A 25,379-nucleotide genomic window follows, 5' to 3' on the forward strand; every position below is an offset into this window, starting at 1 on the left:
CTGGCAGCTTGTATGAGGAAAAATGCATGCTGCTACTTTCCCATCACAAAAGCACTTTCACATCTTAATGTAATTTTTCAGAAAAGGCAGATGAAGGGATTTCCTTATAGCACGAGTCTTTATATAAACATCCCTTCCACTGTACCCTTTCCTATTTTCAGATGTGTGCCATAAATCTGAATTAACAAGCACCTTTTGGAGGGTCAATCAGAGGCCAAATGATTCGGATTAATTAAAGGCCTCCAGACTTCAGCTCCAAACAAATGTGAGAGGAAATCCTGTCAGACAAGTCTGATTTACACCCTATCTGGACGGCACTATCAGAGCAAGATAAGACACTTGCAGTAGAGAGCCATACATCTTGAGCTGAATAAGTACCTCTCTTAATCAGAACATTTTTGGCAAGTGGACTGGCAGAGACACTTTGGAAGTCTTCCATGACCTGTCCTTCAAAGACAAACACTGGAGACTCCTACACACCACATTTCTGGTCTCATTTCCTCTTATTTAAGCCCTCTCATGTATATCTTCCATCCCTATTGCAAGATGTCCCATCCCCGCCACAGAGGGAAATCCAGTAGCAAAGTATTTTTGTATTTGGAAAATAAGAAAAGGAATCACACACCAATGGTTTCTCAAGACCTGGGTGTATCAATTTTATGCTGTTATTAAACGTTCTTTTTAAAGCAACCTAAGAAATAAAAATACTTGTAACCAGTCCTTTACAGAAGACTGTTAATTTTATAGGTGATGTAAGTCTAAGTGGTTTCAGAAAGTATACTTTCTTCATTCAAAATTTACTTTGTGGCCTTGATCTACACATTTTAAAAATATCCATGCGATTCTGCTCAGTTTTTTTTTGTTATTTTAGCATGCAACCAATAATTTCTGCTCAAATTCCTTTATTGAAAAATCAAATCAAATAGATGCCTTATAAATTAGAGAACATTCATTTATGTTTTTCCATTAATATTACCTCAATTTTGAATTTAGCCAATTTCTTTTTCTAATTCATTACCCTGAATGTCTGAAACTTTTACTATATTGGGATCAGACAAGACAAAGAGATTGATTGATTCATTACTTATCTCCTCTTTTAAAAAAGCTATGCAGCGATATTTTAAAGACGTTCCTCCAAACTTTAACATGGTAGAGTCCATCCACAACTAGAGATCCTGACCATACAATATCATGTTCTGTCCTGATACTTCAGATGCTTTTTTTAAACATCCTAATTTTCAGTTGCGATGACACAGAAATTGCGGTATCGCATTGCGGGTTTATCACTGAAGCAGGAGATTCAATCCAACTTTGACTAGTCCTCATGTTTCGGTATATTGTTTCATTCTGAAAGCACTTCTTGTGTAGCAGACTTGTAGGATTTATGACACACAAATGCTTCCGTGCTTTACTGATTACAGAAACCAGTGGGAGGAAACCAGAGCACCTGGAGCAAACCCACACAAACACAGGGAGAGCATGCAGGAACATATTCACACAGACAGCACTGCAGGTCCAGAACTGAACCCAGGACCCCAGCACTGCTGACCACTGCGCCACTGTGCTGCTCTTTTCACATCCATTTAAAGCTTTATTTTCTCAAAAAGTCACCTCTCTTCATTCTTCTGGGTAATTTTGCTTGCAAAGCAGCTGTAGAGGCTATTCTTGACATTAAACTGTATTTTAAGGGGTCGAAATGATACCCACTGTGCTGTATCCCACCCTGACCCGACAATTGAGTAAGAGAACTAATCTCTGAAGGAGAATTAATCGCTTTCGCTTCTACTCCTGCCAACCTGCTAACTATTATTGCCAGAGAGAATACAGGTACTGTAGGTAGCCCTTAGCTCTTCTGTACATTCATAGCACCAGAGAAGCTGGATGTCGACCACTGAAGGTGAAAGGAGATATTTCTGTGCGAAGTTCTTCAAGGGGGCAGGCATAAGCTGTAGTAAAAACCAGGCTTGCCTGAAAGGGTAGATTGTGCTGAGATACTCTTTGAAGTAATCTTTTACATCTAGACACAAATGAGATGTCCCTGGTCTGCAAGTATACACTTCTCTGCCTGGTCCGTGCTATGAGTTGTTGACCTTTAAAGCTACTACAGTACATAAAAATAAGCGATAGGATTCTCCATCCATCCACCCATTTTCTAACGGCTTCTTCCAATTCAGGGTGACTGGGGGGTCGGAACCTGAGCCACCAAGAATACCCAAGAAGAATGCAGAATCAGAATACCCCAAGAAAACTCATGTGCCGGGGGGGGGGGACAACATACAAACTCCACACAGACAGCAGCCCAGGTCCAGAACTGATCCCAGAGCCCCGGTGCAGTGAGGCAGCAGTGTTCTCTCCTCTCCATCACCATGTTGCCAATTATTATTACTTTTCTAATTAGAGCTTTGCAGTGCCTTTATTGTTCTTTTGATTTAGTTATGTAATTGGGATGGTTCAGGAGTCACCCAGTTTGACAACCCATTCCTCAGACTTCGAGATGGGATGTTCTCAGAGCAATAACGCCATGTGCAGTATTGTGATTGTCTTTAGTCTGTGGTTAGGACTTCATATTTAATCCTAGAGTAGGTTTGTCTTTGATCACAGACTTGTCGTTTGCGATGTGCAAAGTGATCCACGCTTCACGTAAACTGTGCTCAATTCCCTTCTTGTTTTAGCTTTCTTGAAAAACACAATGTTCAGAGGGACAAAGACGAACCTTTCACTCTGAATGGAGTGGTATTCATTCTGAACACATAACCGCATGAAGTATGTGCTCATAAAGTAAAAAAGAAATACAATGTTAGAAAATGCTGAATTTGAGAGCAGTTTTTGTTACTATAATGAATTGAAGGACAGACATCTCACTGCTGTAAAGACATAGAAAAAGCAGAAATAATGGTATTATTAAGAATATTCTTTCCATTTAATACAAAAACACTCTTGAAACCACCATTAGTAGTTAACAGTGGAATGCAAGCCTTCACAAAAATGGAAATTAAGGCACATTTATTTTTTATAATTAACATTAACATTGCATTTCTCAAAATTTTTAAAAAAATGTTTTCTGTAGTTTCAATTTAACACAGGGCCCTGCGACGAGTCTCTTAAATTATTTTTTAAAAGATCAGTGTAAGTGAAAAGGAGTTTGAACTTTTAAATGTTAATACATTTGACATGGCCAAGCTGCAAATTGATCAATTTGTGGGATGTTGCTGTCTTTTCTTCCACTGACTGATTAGTTTTCAAATTTTCTTCAAGATGTGAAGTCTCATCCCTTTCGTTGTATTTTGCATATGAAGCTACAGTAGCCTGGCAGCACAGTGTCACAATGGTCAGGACAATCAATAAATCAACAAATGTCTTGTTACGACATTTCTCAAGGTTTTTTCCAGCTATGGTGGTTACCACATCTCATGTTCATATAGATTTTACTGAATTATGCAATTTACAACTGTTTACAAAGACACTGAAAACATGCACTGAAATGATTCGGTCAAATAAATCTTCAACCTAGTCTAATGAATTTGTGAGTTTATTAATTAGGGCTTTGCAATTTAAAAGAGAAATGCAGGCAGAAAGGTCTCCAAAGGGCAGACAGGAACTAAAAAAATACACATTAACTCATGGAATAATGGGAACGAAGTACTGTGAGCTACATCATCTATTAAAATTCTAGTGTTAGTGCAAGGACTCTCTTAACATTCAATAAATCCTTAAAAGAAAACAAAATTTTCAACCTACGGCTAACCAGTGTTTACAAATTAGAAGTAGTAGGAATGTCATCAAGTCACATACCAGCCAAAACTGTTACTTAAAAGAATGTAAAGAGCTATTATCAACATATCCTTGAGAGTGAAACTCTTTAAAATACCCTTTGTTAATCCAAGTGAAAAAGAAAGAGACAAAGAGTGCAAAATCTTTAAAGACAGAAGTCTTACAAGGATGAGAGACATTATTGGAATGGGGTAAGAAAATAATTATCATCCTGTGAATAAATAATTTACACAGTTTTGTTCACATAAAAAGATAGAAAATGGAGGTTTACAGTGAAAAAATGATCCCGGTTAACTTTTATACCTTTAATCAAAGGCCAGTTACAAATATATTGTGCTTTGGAGGTCAGTTTGGATGTTTTGCATGTGTTCAGATGGAACTTCATCAGGGGGTCCCATTTTCTCTACAACTTCCAAATCCATTAACTTTATTTAAAGTGAATGCGTTCCAGTATTTATGATCACATGAAATCCCTGGGTGCAGTACCTGGCTTAAATGGATGCATGGGATTACCCCAAAATAAAACTGATTTAACTGTACTTATTATTCATATTGGTCTCATGATCAGACGTACAATTTGCTTGATTGTAAAGCGAAAACAGGTGAAGTCCCACTACATTTGGACTTCACTGTGGGAAAGATGTCAAACTTTTTCTACAATTACCTGTATCAGCTTTTACCTCATTATATATAAATATATTTTCCAATATATTATTTTGAATTACGCATTCTTAATACATTTCCATATAGTTTAATAGTCTTTTTTGACATTTTGACATCACGTGTTTTGGACAGAATTCTGTCACAGGAGGGCATTTATAATATACTCTAACATTTTAAAGTTAACATTGTATTCCTTTACTGTAAATCAGGAATTTTTACAATATATTCAATCTTTTTTTTTTCGAATTTGTGGTTCGCAGACTCAAAAGTACTGTACACGAAGTATATTTTAAAATATTTCTACGCTTCAAAATGAAAAAAAAAAAGATAACAAAAGGAAGACTTATACAGCAAAAGCCCAGGATAAGCTAACGATTGTTTACCTTACCTGAAAGGCATTCATTGCGATGAAAATATAGGCAAGAATCACTGAGAGATGAACCAGAATCCCACAGAGCCAGGTCAGGCCCAGCACTGGCAGAAGTATAATCACTGGCTTGGTGGCAGTCCTGCAAAATTGAAACCATCCTTCAGCTTAATTAATTAAAAAATAAATAAAATGAAAATAAAAAGGTTCTGTTTATTTTTGGAGCCAGTAGCCATATCAACCCTGCAGCTCACAACTGGCAGCCCTCTGAAGCTCAGCAGGTGTGAGCCTGGTCAGTAGCTGGATGGGAGACCTCCTAGGAAAAACTAAGGTTGCTGCTGGAAGAGGTGTTAGTGGGGCCAGCAGGGGGCGCTCACACTGCAGTCTGTGTGGGTCCTAATACCCCAGTATAGTGACAGGGACACTATACTGTAAAAAAGCGCCGTCCTTTGGATGAGATGTTAAACCAAGGTCCTGACTCTCTGTGGTCATTAAATATCCCAGGGTGTTTCTCGAAAAGAGTAGGGGTGTCTTGGTCAAATTTCCCCTTGGTTTTTACCAATCATGTCCTCTTGATAAGCCCCATCTCTTAACTGGCTTCATCACTCTGCACTCCCCCCCACTGAGAGCTGGTGTGTGGGGAGCGTTCTGGCGCACTATGGCTGCTGTTGCATCATCCAGGTGAGGGCTACACATTGGTGGTGGTGGAGGGGATCCCCATTACCTGTAAAGGGCTTTGAGTGGAGTGTCCAGAAAAGCGCTATATAAGTGTAAGGAGTTATTAGTTTGAGCAATGTTTTTGGTCAACTTGCCATGGGGTGCCTTTAGCCCAGACCACAGAAAAATAATTTCAAAGCCATAACTGTAAATTTATGACAAAATATAGTACAAAAATCAAACAACAGTCCATCCACCTATTTTCCAACTGCTTCATCCAATCCAGGGTCATCAGGGTGTTGGAGCCGTTCCCAGTAAGCAAGACACAGACACAAACACACACTCACGCCAGCACCCATTTTCTCAGAAACCAATACGTCCAGAGGAAATGCTCAGAAACACAGGGAGGACATACAGTACAAATACCATGCAGATAGCAGCCCAAGAACGGAACCCAGGGCCCAGACTCTGCAAGGCAACAATGCTACCCATTCCACACTCAAACAACCCTCGTCTATATTAAAATATTGTTCTATTTTAATGCAAACAAGAAAAGCAGACTGGAGTCTATTAATACAAATAGAGCAAAGGCAGCAGTGACTCAGCTAAATAGAAAGGACTTTGTGTCATGAACCTGATGCCTGCTATGGTGAGTCATAAGCCTTTAACTAAATGAAATATGATAAATGCAAGGAAAGGCGTGTTAACCAAAAGAACCTTAAATGCTTTATGCATAGACTGGTCCTTGCTAGTTTTAAATCATTACTGTGTATAATGGCACCCGAACATTATCCACTCAATCTGTATATTGCATGTGAACTGTGTGATCATGATACAACAGTGACAGCAGCACTCAATAGGACCAACAGGACCAGAGATTAAACTCTGCAGGGACAATCTGGAAAATCCAGTCAAAACTAATCCACATGTTCTTGGAAGGCAGGAGGAAATTGGAGAACTCCGTAAAACCCCACATGAGCATGAGGAGAATATACAGGCTTGGTACTGTGCTCAGTTCCGGACAGGAGGAGAGAAGTAGGTGATGAAACAGTTTTTCCAACCACCATGTCTATACTAGTAGTCCAGGAATATTCGCCAATTAATAAGGCCTAAAGTGTTTGGATATCCTATATAATAATAGTTCACACATTGTTTTATCCCATGCACATAGAATTATGGCATGGAACATTATGGGTCAAAGAACTATAAAATAATAATCAGAAGGCTATTATTATTATGTATTTATCCAAAATGACATAATGTACATCTGTAGCAGTTTATACCCTTAATTAATAGTATTGTCTTCTGTAATAGGTGTATATGATTTTCTTTAATGCAGTATTATGTATAAATTATATCATTGGATTATACTGTATATAAACTTGTCTTACCTACATTCACTTTATTGCCTACGATGCAATTCCAGTCTTTAAGGTTAGTTTTGGCTCAGTTGCAAATGAGCTACGTTTCTGAAGGAATTGTTCTATGAAGCTGATACTGAGAATATTCTACAGTATGAATCTAAACATAAAGAAAACATTAACATCTATAATTATAATTTAGGAGGATCTGTATAACTTTGATCTCACTTTGACATTATGTCAAATGAAACATGGTTATAAGGTCATACAGTATAATGATTATAATGTATGACGTTTTATGTCAATCAGTAACAAAAAGCCCAACTAAATACAGTACATTATGATTCCATATTTGAACACAATAAAATGTGAAATACTTCAAGAGAGGACAATACATTGATAGCCACTGCATATGTAAAGTGCCTATATTTGATTATTATTAAAATGTCCTAAAAATAACAACGCTTCATGGAAGTTCTTCTTCCTCATGAATCAGAAGTTGTCCTCACTGCATGGGATTCATCTTGGGACCTCTACGAAGGCCTTTTTAAAAAAAGTTTCTTTATTTTTCTCTCAGAAGTAATTGGAAAGTTTTACTTTGTCGTTGTTACGAATCATCTTGGCTCATAGTAGCCACAGTAGCACATTATAAAAAACATTTTGGTAAATAATATGAGAATAGGTTGTCTTTGTTAACATCCTTATTATTGTTCTCACAACACCTGGGGCTAGCAGACCGAGTTTTCTTAGACAGTATTGTGAACTGTATGTACAAGGACAGAATGAGAAGTTCTATTCTCTATTTTCCTTTTTACTATTTTTTGCCCTATAACATTTCCAGACCTCCAGTGGGGAAAAAAAGGTTATTTGGAGCCTTGCACACTCCAGACATACACAGACTGTAGTATGGTACAATAAGATCGGGATTAGGGGAATCAGACAAGAAACTTTTGTAGGTATAATAACGGACAGATGGCGAGAATTCGAAGATTGCAGCATATTTTTAAATGCTCAGAAATTCAGTTTTTGAAATACAACAAAAAGTGAAATACCGCGCAAAAAATCGAGCACGTCCAAACATCCTATGAGTTTGAGTAAAATATGGCCATAAAGGTTAAGGAGTTACACAATATGTTAGAACAAAATCAGATGAAAGGTAACCCAACTTGCAGACCATCATCTGATATATCTGAGTTTTACAACCTGGAAATAGATTTTTTTCAGATCTCAGATGCTAAACAAGGCTGGACCTAATCAGGGTTGAGGTGGAAGATGTCTTGTTTTCTTTCCCTATTAAGTTTGTAATCAACCACTGCTATTTTTACTGACACCGAGCTGTTTAGCTAAGAAAAACAGTTTCACAGCCAAAGGGTATAAAACAAAGCAATGCTAAGCCATCACTCATTTAAAAACTACTCTGCATGGGATGCATCTGTTACCATTTTCAAAAATAATCATTGTGCTCCAGAGCCCATTATTGAGAAAAACCTTGATAATATACAAAGAAATACAGACGTAGATCAGAATCAACTTCTCCTGTATATCAAGTCAAAAAACACTGAAAATCTTTTCTTTATTTTCATAGTCTTTTCTTTTAGGCACACAGTATACAGTATGTCATAACTACAGAACTACCGCACATTCCAGTAGAATAGAACACACACAAGCTATAAGTCCACAATGAAAACACATACTGTAAGGGGTAGCTCCTGATATACCAATTCAATTAAAGTCAAGAGAAACTACTGTTAAAACATTAAAATGTTACAGTTCCTGTTTCCTTATACATTAATTACACTGATGGTACTTTTGACCAGATAACATTAGATTCCTTATACACACCATCTATTCAGGACACCTTAGAAACTAAGACATTGAAAAGACATCTAGTATGTAAAGGACTAGAAGACAAAAAGTACAAAAAGTCAATCGGGCTAAACAGTCAGAGGATCAGAACTCAGAAAGGTCTCGGCAAAGGCGAAACATTATCCCACAAGCCACTTCACAGAAGAAGCTTTTTAAAAGATGAAACTGAGAAGAAAAGAATCTGAAGATGAACCTTTCATCGGGTCTCGTATCATGTTAAATCATTTATGATTCACTGACATTTTATTTGTGCCAAACTCAGAACTACAGTTATGATTTCAAGCACTGCAAAAACTGAAATTGAATTTAGTGAATGCTAGGAGGGTTTAACAAATATACTCTTACCATTTAGTAGTGTCAAATTGGAAAAGGTTATAAAATGTGTTGTACATAAACACACTTTGTATAAAAGTATCCACCCCTGTAATAATGTCCCATTTTATAGAATTCTGATACTGAATGTCCCTTGGAGCACAAAGACATCAATCATTAACAAGTGCAAAGTGTACAGCACCACCCAGACACTGACTAGATCCCTCAAAAAGAGCAGCCAGGCAAGTATGAAACTGGTCAGGGATGCCAATGGGAAGCTAATCGCTATTTCAAGAGCTACAGAGTTTAATCACTGAGGGAGACAATATCCATGATGATCTATCAACAACAGTTGCTCAAAATGCATGTCATGAAAATAAAACATCTGAAATCCCTCAAGTATTTCAATGATTCTCTAAACATATTGTCAGAGATTTTATGGTAAGACAAGATAAAATTAAAACGCTTTGGTCTAAATTCAAAGCTTTATGAGCAAATTTTGAAACAAAATTCACCTTTCAGCAGGACAATGACTCAAAGCACAAGGCCAAAACTACTGGACTGGTTTAAAAAGAAGAAAGTCAATGTGCATGATTGACCCAGTCAAGCATCCAACTTGCATATAATAGAAAATCTGCTGCAAAACTTGAATATTGTTGTCCCCAGCTTTGGCACATTCTGTAAAGAAGAATAGGTAACGATTGTACCAATCCCAGCCAGCAAAGTTAGTAGAGACTCACCAGAAAAGCTTTTGATTCTTCAGTTTGACCACTTAAGATTAGAAAAAAATAATTCCACTTTAAAAATGAGTATACATCATGTGTAATTCATAAAATGGGACATCGTTTGGAAACGGCATCACTTTGCAAGGCACTGTTTATGCGTGCATATACTGTACAGTACTTACTGTATACCAAAACGTTTGTGGTCTTTATTTTAACTTATTTATTGGTACGTAATGTATATTATACATTTTCTGCAGATCACAAAGCTCTCTAATTAAACAAAACAATATCCAAATTTCATAACATTAAGACAAACAATCTTACCCTACACTGACACCTTAAAAATAATGTATTACTGAAGGAAAACAAGTGGACTCAAGTAACACCAAAGCAAAGCATCTGTACTTCCGTCAGTGTACTGTACCACAGGGGAAGAACGCATGGCTCTAAGTAAATTATCTTACAAAAATTGAAAAGAAAAGCTTTTGCTCGATAATGTCTACCTTGTTGAACATGGCTTCGGCAGAATGGACATACTGTACCAATCCGTGACATCATGCTGTCTTTTTTATGCCGTGGAGAGTGCGCAGTCATGCTTGGTGGGTATGCAGTACAGTACTCTGTGTAAAATACTGTACATTTAATAATAATAATGTTTCTTTATTAGCCCTATACAATTTCTTGCATTAGGAATTCGTCTTTTCGCATACCCCAGCTTTTCTCCATGGAGACACAGACAGAGAGAAGCTTGGGGTCAGAGCGCAGGGTCTGCCATTGTACGGCGCCCTTGGAGCAGCTGGGGTTAAGGGCCTTGCTCAGGGGCCCAACGGAGTAGGATTCCTCTGCCGGCCGCGGGATTTGAACCGGCAGCCTTCCAGTCACAGGCGCAGATCCTGAGCCACATTTATTGTCAACCTCTTTAAAAAACCTGCTTTCCAAACAACCAGACGTCCTGATTTTCCCCACAGCCATCTCCTCCCGTCTGAAAATGTCACAGTGACATCTCGGCTTTCCTGCTCTGAGCCCAGCAGGAAACATGCTGGTGGGCCACCCCCCCCTTTGCCTTGCTAAAAACAAACCATCAAAGTGAGCGGGGCTTAAGAGATGGCCTCGTGACTGAGACCTGTCCAAAAAAGAAAAAAAAGACCAAGGTGGAAGCCGACCCAGGCCGCGGAGGTGGGGATGACTCACCAAGTGAGATCCAGGGCATGGATCTGCGAGGCCGTGCTCGGTGTCAGCATTTTGGACCGCCTCCGCGCGCTGGCGACCGTCACCATCACCACCCGGAACAGAACAACGGTGTTCACCTAAACGGATGGATTCAAAAAAAAAAAAACCAGCATCAAAACACTGTTCCCAGCCCAGCAGAGTCTGCCCGCCCCCCCTGACCTGGAAATGAAAAACTGCGATATCTCGGCTGCACTTGTCCAGAAATGCACCCTTCTCCAGTATACACTGTGACGGATCATTTGATCGTTTTGTTTTCTGCTCCTTGGATAAGGTTGGCCATAGCGGATTATGCTCTTAGTGGTGTGCTGTGCTGTGTACAGTATGTCTGATAACATGGACAGGTTTACCACTGCTGTGCTCAATGTTCCCTTAAATAGTATTCAATTCCAGCACCCCAGGAACTGAACACAGGGCCCCAGCTCCGCAAGGCAGCAATGGTCACTAATGCACCACTTTGCCATCGTATAAATGGAACATCTTAAGAATACTGCATGCTTATAAAACAGATGTTCTTTTCACAGGGAAAGCAGTTGTACTGATCTAGAAAAGGCAACCCAATCTAAAGGTATAACTTTTCACTTTAAAGCATCAATGTGCTCATACAGACATCATCATCATCACTTTTTATTAGCCCTATACAATTTCCTGCATTAGGAATTATCTTTTCGCATACCCCAGCTTGCTCTCCATGAGACACACAGACAGGGAGAGAGCCTGGGGTCAGAGCGCAGGGTCTGCCATTGTACAGCGCCCCTGGAGCAGTTGGGGTTAAGGGCCTTGCTCAGGGGCCCAACGGAGTAGGATTCCTCTGCCGGCTGCAGGATTTGAACCGGCAACCTTCCAGCCACAGGCGAAGATCCTTAGCCACAGAGCCACCGCTCTGCCCAATAGGAGGGGAGTGATTTAAATAGAGTATAGATAATATATATTAAAATTCCTATATAAAAAAGCACGGCAAGCAAGACTCCTAGTGATATGTGTATAGGCATTAGAAGGGGTCCAGTCCCCAAAAGTACATCTGTGTAAAGGTCCAATGGGTCACGTGTTTGGGATAATGTTGGAATTTCCTTGGGTGCCGACTCCATATTAGGAAGGCAATGAAATCGCTTTTCCAGCACTTTTCTTCCTCGGTTCCTTTCCCTGGAGTGGAAAGTCTACAATTCACTGCAGGTTGGCTTATCCCACTGTAAGGGTGTCCTGGGTGGACACTGGGCTGGGGAGTTGTTTAGTGAGAAATCCAAGAAGAAAGAAGTGCAGGTATTCTCACCCAGATTACAGTGCCATCAGATGCAGCTGGTTCCCATTTGAGTTTTACTGTATAAACAGCTAAATAGCCCAGGTTCTATGGTCTGTCATTTCTATAAATGATCCCGCAAAATGGAATTCGAAAATATGCATTTTTTTAATAGAAGACATTTATATTAGAGTACACATTTATTATGTGTATGTGTAGATAACACTTTTATTCTGGCTTAATCTTCATATGTAAATGCATTCACCACTCTGCTGACTTTACAGCTCCTCTTTCCAAAATCTCACGTTCTACTTTCTGAACGGTCAGTTTGATGCTGACTGGAAACCTTCATTATTTACAGTGCTTGCTAGACTTCCTTTCCTGTCCTGAGATCTCAGGTTTCTTTTATTTTTGCACTTTCTTTCAATTGGGCTAGAATCACGTCTGTGTTTCTTGATTGCTCTCCTGTGTACACATTAAATCTCAAATGAAATTCAAATTCAGTGCTTTCATTTAAATATATTTGAATAGTTTCCCCAAACACATATTTTGGTTTCCACACATCCTTAATGGGAAACAATTCAAGGCAAGTTAATGAATGAAAATTGAACATAGTCTCTAATTGTTGAGAAGCTTTCTTGTGTTTGAAATGCAATAAAATAACAGCTTAACAGCTTATATTATAAATCCAAGCCAAGACTAAATACTCTGGTATTAAAACATTTAAAAACAAATTCCATTTGAAAATGAAATTCAAATACCTGAGAAAAAAAACCCATTACACAATGGAAATTATTGTCTAAAAGGATAGGAATTAGGTGCCTTTCTTCAATGTTCTGATTCCTCAATTAATCATTTGCTCAAGTGAAATAAAAGTGGTGAGAAAATATAATTAGTTTTCATCATATTTTAACAGTAGAATGCACAATTGTTTTCTGTGTTTTGTTTCTGTGAAGTGTGTATCAGCATTTGATAACATCAAGGCCAACCTGAATAAAGTTCTGAACATCACAAGCAGTGAGCAGATGATGGCTATTCTTCATCTTTAAATTAGCTGGCCATCACCAGAGCTTCCAGCATTGTTTGGGGAAACATTTTGTTTGACCGCAATGAAAAAGCGACATTGTGCTCTGTGAATTTTATCAAACCTCCCAACGAAAGGATGAGAACAGCAGAAATACTTACAGAGAGGACAAAGATAACAGGGCCAACAAAAGCCCAAATAACATCAGTCTGAGCGTTCAGCCAGCAATAATTGTCCGCCACATACTTGTTAAAAGAAGTTGCCAAGGTGATACCAACAATAACAACTGGCAAACCTGAAATGAACAGACAAAAAAAACCAACATAAAGTAAAATTATTTGTACAGAAACTGCCCAATCTTTTAATCCTTCGCTTTGCAATACGAACACAAATATTCTTAGGTTAGTCTTAGAGCATCAAGATCTCATACACAAATTCCCACTGACAAGACACGCAACAGGCAGGCTTAAAAAGAAACACTATTAGCAAATGCTAGAACTTACGAAAATGTGGTGTGGGTGTGAGTGTGGGTGTGGGTGTGGAAATGGGTGTGGAAGTGGGTGTGAGTGTGAGTGTGGGTGTGGGAATTCGAGAGAGTCTTACAAGACTTAAATCTTTTTTTATTTAGCAGTGCCTAACAGTGACTATCAACTGATTTACATATGTGTGGAAGCGGGGTTTGCATGCACAGAGGTCCCTGCGCCCTGCTGCCCAAGAAGGGGGTCTTTCACGCCGCAAAAACCAGCCTCACTCCAGATGATCAGCGACGCGTGTGCAGCCGTGCTCACCCCAGCCGATAGCGTAGTACAGCTTCATCCTCCGGTCCTCGCTGATGTTCACGGAGACGACCTTGCTCCAGAGCAGCAGGCCTTCCACCAGCATCCAGGAGAACGATCCCAGGAAAAAGAGATGCAGCAAAGCTGTCACTGCAGTGCACAGCCCCTGGAGGTCACGGGGAGAAACGTTCATGCAAACGGCAGCCAGCTCCTATCTACATTACACAGACTCCAAGGCACGTGATAGCTCGTATCATTCATTATAACTGTAATGATACGGTAATTGATGTTTCAGCTGATGAGATTTAAACCATATAAAGTGTGACTAAAATATTTAGATAGACGTTGAGGTGCTGAAATTCTAGGAGGACATTCTCTGGTATCCTCCCGTGCGATTTGAGTTTCTCTTTTGTAATCATTTTGTTCGATTTAAATGAATCTTTTTTTTTTTTACATTTCTTTCTGTGAATATCCATCTGGGAGGCGGCCGTGGAAATAAACCTTTGTCTAAACAATTTTCACATTGCATATAGTGTTGTGGATTCTCTTATACTGTGTCCATGTTAGGAGAGTAACCCATCCCTTTAAAAAAAAGACACCCTTTTCCGTCTGAATGTGTAGACAACAAAACAGATCACAGCTGAGATCATGTTTACATTTACCTGCACAAATAAAAACGATAGAGGAAATGCTTAATTATTAAGCAATGAAAACGATTTTTTTTTCAGTAAAAAAATAATCTACGTGGATTTCTTTTGCTTTGTCGATACCTTCTTGGCTTGTGATTACCTTGTTGGTACTGGCCAGATCACTGAACATCAGTAATAGTTGTGCAACTCCCAAAGCAAAAATCAGATTCTTGTGAACTGTTGTTCTATCCGAATTAGGAACGCTGTGGTAAGGGGGAAAAAAGACAGATAGGATACGAATTATAAAATACAATTCCTATGTACCATGAGTTGTAAGTATAAGGATGATTTTGTTCCACCCTACAGCAAATAGCAGCACCTTATTAATCAAAACATAAGGAAAACTAATCTTATAGCTGCAGAACTTGTATGTACCTGGGCTATTTAACCTCATGTAGGCAAAGGAATTGCTGTTAAAAAGAATGTCAAATGATATAGCTTATATTGAGAAAAATGTGAAACTTAAACAAAAAAAGTGAGTATTAATAAGACTATACCGCTATGGTAGGAAGCTTTTATGCATAAGATAACAGCAGACATACCCTACTGCAATGAAAAGAATAAATGTCATAGTTAAGCCACATAAAGACACTCCACACCCCACGAAGGTCAATATCCGGAGAGCATTCTCATCTTGTGGAGTTCTCTGGAATGAGAATTGTTAAGAGAATAAAAAGAATAGTTTAGGGCCCATTGTTAATAGTAACTTTTTAAACATAAATTTCAATTTGGTTTGTCTTATTTCTTGCTCAAATGCTGGTTATCAATCCACTTTTTGCAACTTATTTTCAGTATCACCAGAAAAAAAAATAAAGAGCACAAAGTAAGTACCTTTGGATGTCAGAATGAAAGCCGTTTTCGTTCTTTTTATAGGTTTTTAATATTCAGAATTTCTTCCACCTGTGCCATTTAAGTTTGGTCAAAATCACGTTTATGAAAAGTGCATTGTAGCCATCACAAATAAATAAAGTTAATGTGTATCTCGTACTCATGACATAATTATCACGTATTTACATGAAAATGATCTTGTTATCAGGAGATAGCGAATTATGTCTTGATTGCAAGATTGCCGGGTAATTTACAACATGTGATATCTGATGATAACACAATTGACATGCAATACCTACATTATCGTTGTTTGACTTTCATTTTTAAGCAATGGAGTCATTTGCATAGTAGTTTTTTTTTTTGTTTAAGAGAATGTCTGAATTTCCTCATGCTTATAGTGTCTACTTTCACATCAGTTACAATTTATAGATTTCATTAAGACTAAACTCCAGGCGAAAATAAATCCGTACAAACTCGTAGGGCTGGATATTCTCATGAACACTATACCGAAAGTTTAACCTGAACTTCTAGGTGCTGCTATTTCACAATATAAGAAGTTGTTCAGACCCACAAATAATCACTTGTTTCTTGCAATAAAGAGTACTTTACTATCTGTTCCTTACAAAATAACTTTCGTATAAATGAGAGATAATAAATAGACATCCACATTAAATATTTTTTCTTTGATGGCACACACATACGTTTTAGAACACCACGATCTAAACTTTTTCGACCTACTTTGCATGTTGTTCAAAACAACCTTTAGCATTGCACTGCTTCCACTAATTTCTCTGGCTAAATCAAATGAAATTCCTTTCATTTTAGCTTTTGTATAACTTTGTATGTATGCACAGTTATTACTGACCTTGTAAAAAGAGATGGTACGCTCATTTTTTAGAAAAAAAAAGACGCCGCGGTAATTTGCTGAGGCAGTATTACAGAATGTTGCTTTTTTGTGACTAAAAGGAGGAAACAATTTCTGCTCGACATTCCAGAAAAAGCACTCATATTGTTAATAATACAAACATATATGCATGAATAATGGTGTAATGGATAATGGTCCATAATGCATGTGTAATGGTGTATATTACATTTTTAAAGGCCTCTTTATTGATTTAAAACTACTGTATGTAATTGAATGTTTCTGAATTGCTACACTTGCAAGATCGAGAGTTGGATCTTCCACACTTGCCTGAAAATGATTCATATTTCCAGAATAAACTTCTTTCATTCAGAATTAAAGATATGTTATACCGTAAGGGTAATATTTGGTCTTTTTGGAGAAGCTGCATACTGTACATTGGAAGGACGTTTGTTTTATTACAGTAATTCCACCGGTCATCCATTCGATAACAAAGCAAAAATATTCGAATGAAAAAATCTATTTAATGATGTTGGTCTATGTGTGTTTTGCGGAACACTGTTGGTGTAGGCTGTTTTATTGGCTGAGTAAACGTATTACCGGTAGCTAGAGAGGGATAATGTTCGGTAGCGGGTGAAGATTTGGGCGAGTTTAAGAGCATTTTTTTTCGAGGAAAACAAAACTCTAGAGGGGTTCATGAAGACATTAAATATATTTAATTAATGTATAAATGTTTATTCACATTACATTGCTAGCACTAATAAAACTGCTTTTTGAACAAATACTACCTTAAAGGCTAATTTAACTTCATACCACAAATTTACCTTTTTGAGCCTTGCAGTCATGTGCTCATACTGTATATACAGTACAGCTGGGAAATTGCTTACACTTGTGCTATTGCCTACATTTGCTTGATTGTCGTGTGTGTTTTAATAATGTGAAGGAGCCAAACATCATTCCTGCTTGCTCTCAGGCCTGGTGCTGATGAGACAGTCCATCTTCAAATGTCACTGCCTCCCCTCATGTCTCCCTTTGAGGTCTCCTTCCCTCCAAAACGAGAAGACAGTGTCTGAAATATTGGAACGTGTTCCCTCACTAAGGATGAAATTCCTTCTGGAGAATAATCTGGTTGGCACATAACAAAATAGATCCACAAATCAAATTCTCCACTTGGGTAGGTAATGTTAGAGTAGTCCCTTGCTTGTAAACTTAAACTTCATTTCTACATACTGGTACAAAACACATCCTTTGGCATTCAGGAATAACTCAGTTTATGGAGTGCCTTTTAAAGTGGATCCACAGATTGACAATGAATACCTTACCTGCACTTCGTAAATCTGCAGCAGCAAGGCAAAGTTGGTTGTGTGGTTGCAGAAACAGGTTGTGGATTCATATCCCAAGGATGTGATAAAACAGCCCTCTGTAGACCAGCTGCCTCCTTTCTCTGGCCTGACGGGAAAAAAACAATGACAAGTCGCTTCTTGATTAAACTCAGAAAGGAAGAATCTGTCCAGAAATAATGGATACTGCTGAGCATTCATAGGAAAAAAACGAATTTCTTCATTCATGAAGGAAGAGTACCTGGCCTCTTTTCGTTCAATGCAAATTCCTCTATAAGAGGTGGGTTTTATCGCCTCATGAGCCTCTAGATAAAAAGTCATTAGCATCAAAGCTTACTTCATACATCTAGAAATTAAAATCCATTCTTCTTTTAGGTATGGTTAAATCAGATGCCATGGTGTTGATTTTGTAAATAGCTGCATCTGGCAATGAGCTTAAGGGACACATTATTTGTATTCCTTTTGCAGCACAGTTTAAACCCCAGTTTCTCATTGTTTGCATTTAGTTTTTGTAATCATTACAAAAATTAAATGTAAGGGATACTGCACAACAGACAGAAGTGACAAAGTTGTAGTAAAATGCATGTAAAATTCATCAGTGGTACTCAATTGCTATCAATCCTACAAGTTATCAAAGGGAATCTAAAATACTTACTTGAGGTGAAAATCCCAAAAGGCACAAATTGGTTCATATTCTGCTCCATGAAGGTTCTTTCAAATGTGGACAAAAAATGAGACCAGTATTAAACAGAAGAGTCTCTCACAGGGATGGCATAACATGGCTTCTGTCTTTAAGTTCTAAAGTCTATGCAAAGACACACTGAGTATTTTTCTCTTTCATAAGGTACACAGAGAGTTCACTATTCTCAACACTTGTATGTGTCAAGAGGTAACCTCTCAAGTTGAGCCCTGTCCTTTTAAAAATCAGTGGTCAACTTAAACTATACTGTATGAATAGCATAGTTGCATGAATGTAGCACAAATTAATGGGACAAGCTAACAACCGCATTCAACTGGTGTCGTTTTTTGTGTTTCTTTTGAGATTTACTTTTGATTCACAAATTGAAGAGTAAACACAGGGCCAAGGAGAATCCTCTTCATCCTAACTCCTAACATGTCATAAGGAGGACTAATCTGTGCAGTCTGTCAGACTGTGATTCTATTAGCATGCTGTATAAATACATGTTATTGCAAAGGACAAGAACACTTCTGTCTTTTTCACAAAGACTTATGAAGCCCACAGGGATCTGGTACACAAATCAATTGTTCTATAATATTAACAGTACCTTATTTATCTTTGACATCTACATTGACATTTTGATATATACTGTACAGAGCAGATAGCTCAGTTCCAGGACTTTGGAGACTGCAATCCATCAGGGTTTCTTATTTTGTTTAAATCACTAACTTCTTAGAGATATTAAAACCAATGAGAATACTTACTGTATGTTCCCACAGTTAAGCTTTAATCTAACTCCTTTCCACCTGTACTATGCAAACCTAGAGAGACTTCTGCTTTGCTTTCAGGAACCACACATGAGGTCTCCTGTTTGGTATTCAATTATTATAACTTAATCTTAACAGTCACTATTTTTTTCAGTGACTTAGGGTCAAAGGATGCGCTACTCTGAAAGAAATAACTGAATACAGGGGGTTCTAATTCAAGTCATCAAAATATCTGTATATCTATCCTCAGAGTGATACTTGCATGATAGAGTGATAATACTGCCTCAGTTGAATCTTTAAACATTTAATTATTTTTCTTACTTGAAATCCCTACAAAACTATACATCCGAACCCTTTTTGTGCCGTTAGCAGAGATATTTTGTGAAATAAAAGGAAAGGCTACAAAAATACACAAGATACCATTATTTCAAAAGAATCAAGACAAAAGTGTATGATTTAGAGTTAAAAAAGGAGGGTTCTTGTTTAATCATCATTCAGCATTATCTTCTTCAAGAAATTATGTTTGTACCTCTGCATTGCACACTGGAACTGTGCCTCACAATCTCTGCAGAGAAAGGAGAAAATCTGGCAGTGCTATTTAGGCCAAGCAGGCTACAATATGGACAGTAAGTCACAGCGCTGAAGCGCTGAAGTTAAGGAACCAAAGTAATTCAGACATTACCTCTAATCTGTGCCGAAGTTCATAGTTCACAGCTGTGTTTACTGGTCGGTTATCACCAAGAACTGTAGCTGATATTACAGATGACCCCAGCACTGTGCCCACATGTCTTGGTCCATTGCGAAGAGAAACAAAATGAGGTAAGCAACAGCAAGAATCTCATTGCTCTGCTTAAAACACAACTTTTTTCAGTTCAGCAACTACACCTTGATACAGTTAAAAGAACACGATGAACAATAACTTCTGTGTTTCTTCAAACTTCATTGCAAAACTGTAACTGTACAATTGCAGATGTGATAGATTGATCGATACAGTATCTTCATCTACTGGATTCAAAAGTAAATGCTAAAATGGGGGATATTTAACATTTCAGTTCTCCAAAGGTATGGACCAATAACAGAATGCACTTACTTTTGGCTTCCATCAGTCACAGTAGAAAACTGTGTGATGTTATCCTCAATTCCAAATAAAGGAAGCAGAGAGCCATACCATGTATTTATTAATGTAATATTCTGAATTCCTGTAATATAAAGTCAAATAAAGTAATTTACCAAACTTGGAAAGTACATTTACTTTAAGAAACATTTTTGTGACACATGTTGTTGTAAGAAACACCAAAGGTCATCATGTTAAGTACAGTAGAAACAATTAATTGCTCAATTAAACACTTTATAGCAAGACAAACACATATCATTCACAATTTTCGATTTAGTTTATTGTAACAAATACATTTATTTATATTAATAGTGAACCTATTTTTACTTTTCAAATATCATTCAAACAGTTGTCATTTTTACTGTGATAAATTTAAAATAATAATTATACACTGACATGTTCGTTCTTAAAGAATTCTTGTTTACTCCAAGGGCTTTTCGGGGAATCTCAACTTACCATGCTGATAGAGCTGCTGGATCTTGTCTTCTGGGACTGTAATAAAATCAACTTTTGTTTCATTTTCAGGTGTCGGCCCATGGAAGTCTGAGCCATCGGCGCCAGAGCCAAGACTTTTCTGTCGTACTTCAAGTTCTGCAAAACAAACAAATCATTTAATCACACACGAGGAACGGAATCAACAGTGAATGCGGAAGATCAGAATCCTTCTAACTCAAGCAAAGACGCTTAAGGACACACAAACACTTTGTAATGTTTTGTCCTGGAAAAGAAACTGGCCAGAAGACCTCTAAAAATGAGGATTTTGAAATCTGTGGGAATAACATCGGATATATGAATCCGCCCTCATTATTTTGGTAAGAAGATATTTAGTCAGTGATCATTTGTCAATCAAGGCTGGTCTCTCTCTGGGTGGCAGCACAAATACAAGGAACTATAGGCTCACAGTTTTGTGTTTGCACACAGCTTCTGTTAGATCACAGACTAGCAGTAATTCAGTTCCAAAAGGATGATGCTGCCAAGTGCCCTGCCTTCCAAGACAGACCTATATATTTCCAGCAAAGTTGAAGGCAGTCTTGCAGGCCAATCCAACCTGGCCTTCATACAGAAGGCACCATCTAAACTGGCTGGGTGAAAGCAGAAACTGGCAGGCACTGAAACACAAGTCTGTAGCCTTAAAGAACATCCTGCTTAGGTTTGAGTTTAGAGATTATTTTTACCTCGATCTCATGCTCCACATTGAGCTCCTTTGCCGAGTGCGCGTGTCCGTGTAAAACAGACCCAATATCTGTTAAGAACTTCAGAAAGGCTTAAATCTAAGAAGACCATTTGACTAACTGTGTTCAAGTAAAAAGGCTCATTTATTGTGAGCCGGTGATGCAATTCTCTTTAGCCTGAAAGTCATAGCAGACCGGCTGAATCGCGATCAGTCTTTTGGCTCAGCAGACGTGCTCACCAGCCTGTGTGCACTGCGTGCCTCTTGTGTACTGAGAGAGGCCAGATATACAGTGAATCAAACCCCAGGGGGATATTAGCTGATCCTATGAAACGAAAGCTCTGTAATACTCATCCAGATGCTAGAAGCTTGTCGAAGGGTCCTGGAAAACTGTCTTCAGCAAATTCAGCATAAATTCCAAATGCTAGTAATGCATATGCTCAATATTCAGTGTAAAAACATGAATACTGTTCCTTTTCACAGTGCTATACATTAGGAAGAAAGAAAATCTTAATTATCTCTGCACTGCCGAAAAAGCCTTGTAATGACTCATTCTGCTTGGTACTGTATATGTAGATCATCCTCTTTGTTTAAAGGAAACATGAGATTTTGTGAGTTTAACATACTGATGTTGGTGCTGTCAAAGACAATCCTGCTTTTCTTAGCCATTAGCAGCGGGTTGAGATTGGCCACCATCCTGTCAATGCTGTGAACCACAGTCATGGGCCCATTTACGATCTATAAAAGAAGAAAACAGAATTTGAAACTGGTATTGAGCTTTTGTGAAGTATCTACCTCTCCAGCAGTGACCTTGGGGGAGCTGTTGATAAAATAAAGCTGAGATGCCTTTTGATTTCCCACGGAAAAACATGACAGGCCTTTGTTCAAGGAAATGCGAAGGCAGTCCACTCTAGAGCATAGAGCCATGCAAAGAGAGAGACAGACAAATCCATCTGCACCCTTATTTTATATTTCAGCGTTTTTATGAGATTTACAAAGCTCCTTTGAGACAGCTTGGTCTATTTTCTTTCTAAGACAGTTAGAACTGGCAATTTTAATTACACCTGTGTTAGACTCAGGTGTTTCCGAAGTTTCTTTTAAGCCATGTTCTTGATTGGGGTATTTCGATTCCAAATGTTGCACGTGCTCAATAGTTGCAGTGCTCTAAATTGCCCAGTAATAAAAATTTTCAAGGAGGCTAAAATCTTTTTTAAGAAAGCCCTGTTGTTTTATTTTTTCATTTTTGTAAGCTCAAGGGATCTTATAATTAATCTGAAACTAATATTAAAGTGAACACAACATACTGTAACTGTGTTTGTGACATTTCATACAGTGAATATGCTGCTGTACATGTCTTAAACATCTTAAACCTAATCCGAATTACAATACAGTATATATACTATGTATAATGATCATCCACAATGTACCGTATTTTATGCCTCCACCTGTGTTTTCTACTATTATAGTGCTTTTGACTATTTTTATACAGATCTAGGCATTGAGCAATCTTCAATTCACATACATCAGAATCTTCAAAAAACTCAAGGTAAACCTACATGAGCAATCAATGTGAGGTTTTGCTGTAGATAATCCAACACATCTATGAATCAAATGTGATTTATTCATTCTGTCCCTCACTATTAACATCAGTCGTCCCTCACTGCACATTCATGATGATAAAAGGCTCATTTATGTTGTACCGATTGGTGATTAATCTCTTAGGATTGACTTAACATAAAATGTCATGGGATCATGTGGCTGCATATAAAAGACAAAAAAACAGTGAAAAGAGTAGAACAATGGAAAATGTCTAGGACATCTACACATCAGTGTGTTTTTGGATCTGTAACTGATATTTCACACGCGAAGTCCTATTATTTAATTAATTAAAATCTAGTCATCATCTGGAAACGGCATGCAAGGTTTTATTAGTTTAGTTTCCTCAACTACTGTTTCTTTTATTTGCATACGCTGCCGCCTAGTGGAGAGAGGCGAAAGAAGCAGTTTGGAGACGTCCAAACCAAAGGCCTTTCTTTTTGCAATCACAGGCATTTCAAGGTTTTGTTTTCAAACCCTCAGTGAATGCAAAAGAGATTTAGAAAAATTGAATAAATTATTACAACTCTTCTTTTCTATGTTCATTTGTAATTCAATCTCTGGAGGCTAACCTTCATTTCAAGAGGACATTTGTGAATGATATTTACCCCCTACCAGATTTCAACAAAAATTACTTTGTGCAGCTTAACGATGTTGTCCTCCACAGAAAGAATTGCGCATAAAGGTTTATATATTTCTGTTTGCAAATAATTTTGAAATGTCCTAAATGTGACAAATAAGATTCTGTTGAAGCCAGACTCAATAGAAAACTAAAATGAAACAAAATTTATCTTATATAGTACATGACATTTGTGGAGATTGTTGTGCAGAAATATTGTTTTTATTCTCTCAAATTAAGCACAAAAGCATGCATTATCAAGCTCTATCATGGTCAGAAAACTGCATACACTTGGCAAACAAAATGCTCTTTTTTCATTCTGCTTTGTAACCTTTTCACAGAGTACCATGAAGAGGAGAAAACATCTGAAAGAGAAAAATGTTGCAAGACTGAAAAGCAAGATGAAAAAGTTTTTAAAATAATGTTCTCAAAACGTTTTTTTTTTTTAAATACTGAAGGCAAATACAACTGCAGAGAGGCGGTCCAGTGATGTGGCATCTATCACTGCTGTCAAACAGGTCTTTGGTACCGAGTTTGATAAAGGACCGGGCTATCTTTTGTGTGGAGTTTGCATGTTCTCCATTTTCCTGACACCTATCAGGACACACAGGCTCAGTTAAGTGGTGCTCTTAAATTGTGCCCGCATACTTCCTAGTGTGGCCCCCAGCACACAAATTCGCCTTGTGTTCCTAGGATGGGGTTTTTTCCTAACTTTTCCAGGTGGGTTTTGGATAACGGTCGAGGAAACTACCCGCGTGCTTTGTAAATAACGGAAAGGTGTAGACAACCAGTTAGCGCAGCCAATTTGCCCTCGCCATTCTAAACACAAGGTTTGTACAAGGGTCTGACAATGATATGTCAGCTTAGGGAAAAAGGAAAAATCAATGCTTCATTAAGGGCAACATTAAGCGCTTGCTTGCTTTTTGAAACACTTCACACACGACATTCGTCAGCCGTCTGTCAATGTCCCATTTTTCCTACCTCCTTCACAGCCATCCACTTGTTGATGTTCTCTTCCCTGAACATCGTGTCAGCCACAGTGATGAAGAAACTGCTCATGTTCCTAATGGCATCGTGACTCTCGTTGCCTCTGATTTTCACGGCTGCCGCCTGGGAAAGGAACTGCACTAGGCTCACCATGTCGGCAGGCTCGAGCGGAGTGCCGACATCCACCAGAGCCTGTTGTGAGAACTTCAAGATATCGTGCACCTCCGGAACGCTCAGGTCCTTAGGGATGCTCGGGAAGATGGATTCTTTTATCTAAGAAACAAAACCAGATGAACTAAGGCTGTGATTTGTCAAGAGCCCAGCATCTTGTGAGAGATTTACTCTGACAAATAATGACCTGCTTTGTTACAGTATGTAGCTGATGTTTTAAAGTCAAGGGCAAAATCTTCTAATATTTGTGAGGATCACAATACAAGACTAGTTTCCCCTGTTGTCACTGCAAGCTAACAGTTGTGTATTTCAAGGGTGAAACAGGATAACAAACAGGCACAACTGCTGTTATTTGTATCACAGACATTTCCAGCTGTCAACAGATAGCTACTGTACATAAGACACAGATAGCCAACCAACCAGACCATATTAATGAACAAGGTCATCTTCCAATGCTAATAGACTGGAAACAAGGAGACCACCAGGGGTAGTTGTGGGACTTGTGGAGAAGGAATTTTGTTACGACACCACTAAATGATCTCCCAGAATTTTACGGAAATGAGGAAAAAG

The 25,379-nt window shown here is 38.2% G+C and overlaps 1 protein-coding gene across 3 annotated transcripts in view; it reads right to left on the minus strand.

Annotated features, from left to right (window-relative positions):
- Nucleotides 1-25,379, minus strand: part of adgrd2 (adhesion G protein-coupled receptor D2) — a 53,809-nt gene that overhangs the window by 19,721 nt on the left and 8,709 nt on the right. For all 3 annotated transcript variants that reach the window (XR_015928829.1, XM_088614744.1, XM_088614745.1), the window contains exons 8-20: nucleotides 24,633-24,911; nucleotides 22,063-22,174; nucleotides 20,722-20,856; nucleotides 20,242-20,350; nucleotides 19,834-19,939; nucleotides 18,361-18,416; nucleotides 17,688-17,814; nucleotides 15,218-15,321; nucleotides 14,776-14,878; nucleotides 13,999-14,152; nucleotides 13,372-13,505; nucleotides 10,914-11,029; nucleotides 4,823-4,943 (exon numbers count right to left, since the gene is read on the minus strand). Coding sequence is in view for 2 of the 3 variants with exons in the window: in XM_088614744.1 (XP_088470870.1) it covers nucleotides 4,823-4,943; nucleotides 10,914-11,029; nucleotides 13,372-13,505; nucleotides 13,999-14,152; nucleotides 14,776-14,878; nucleotides 15,218-15,321; nucleotides 17,688-17,814; nucleotides 18,361-18,416; nucleotides 19,834-19,939; nucleotides 20,242-20,350; nucleotides 20,722-20,856; nucleotides 22,063-22,174; nucleotides 24,633-24,911 (1,656 nt within the window). In the remaining variant the exon portion in view is untranslated. The remainder of the gene's footprint in view (nucleotides 1-4,822; nucleotides 4,944-10,913; nucleotides 11,030-13,371; nucleotides 13,506-13,998; nucleotides 14,153-14,775; nucleotides 14,879-15,217; nucleotides 15,322-17,687; nucleotides 17,815-18,360; nucleotides 18,417-19,833; nucleotides 19,940-20,241; nucleotides 20,351-20,721; nucleotides 20,857-22,062; nucleotides 22,175-24,632; nucleotides 24,912-25,379) is intronic.

Source organism: Lepisosteus platostomus, chromosome 21 (assembly GCF_059453375.1).
Source record: "Lepisosteus platostomus isolate fLepPlt1 chromosome 21, fLepPlt1.hap1, whole genome shotgun sequence".
In the NCBI taxonomy this organism is placed as follows: Eukaryota; Metazoa; Chordata; class Actinopteri; order Semionotiformes; family Lepisosteidae; genus Lepisosteus; species Lepisosteus platostomus.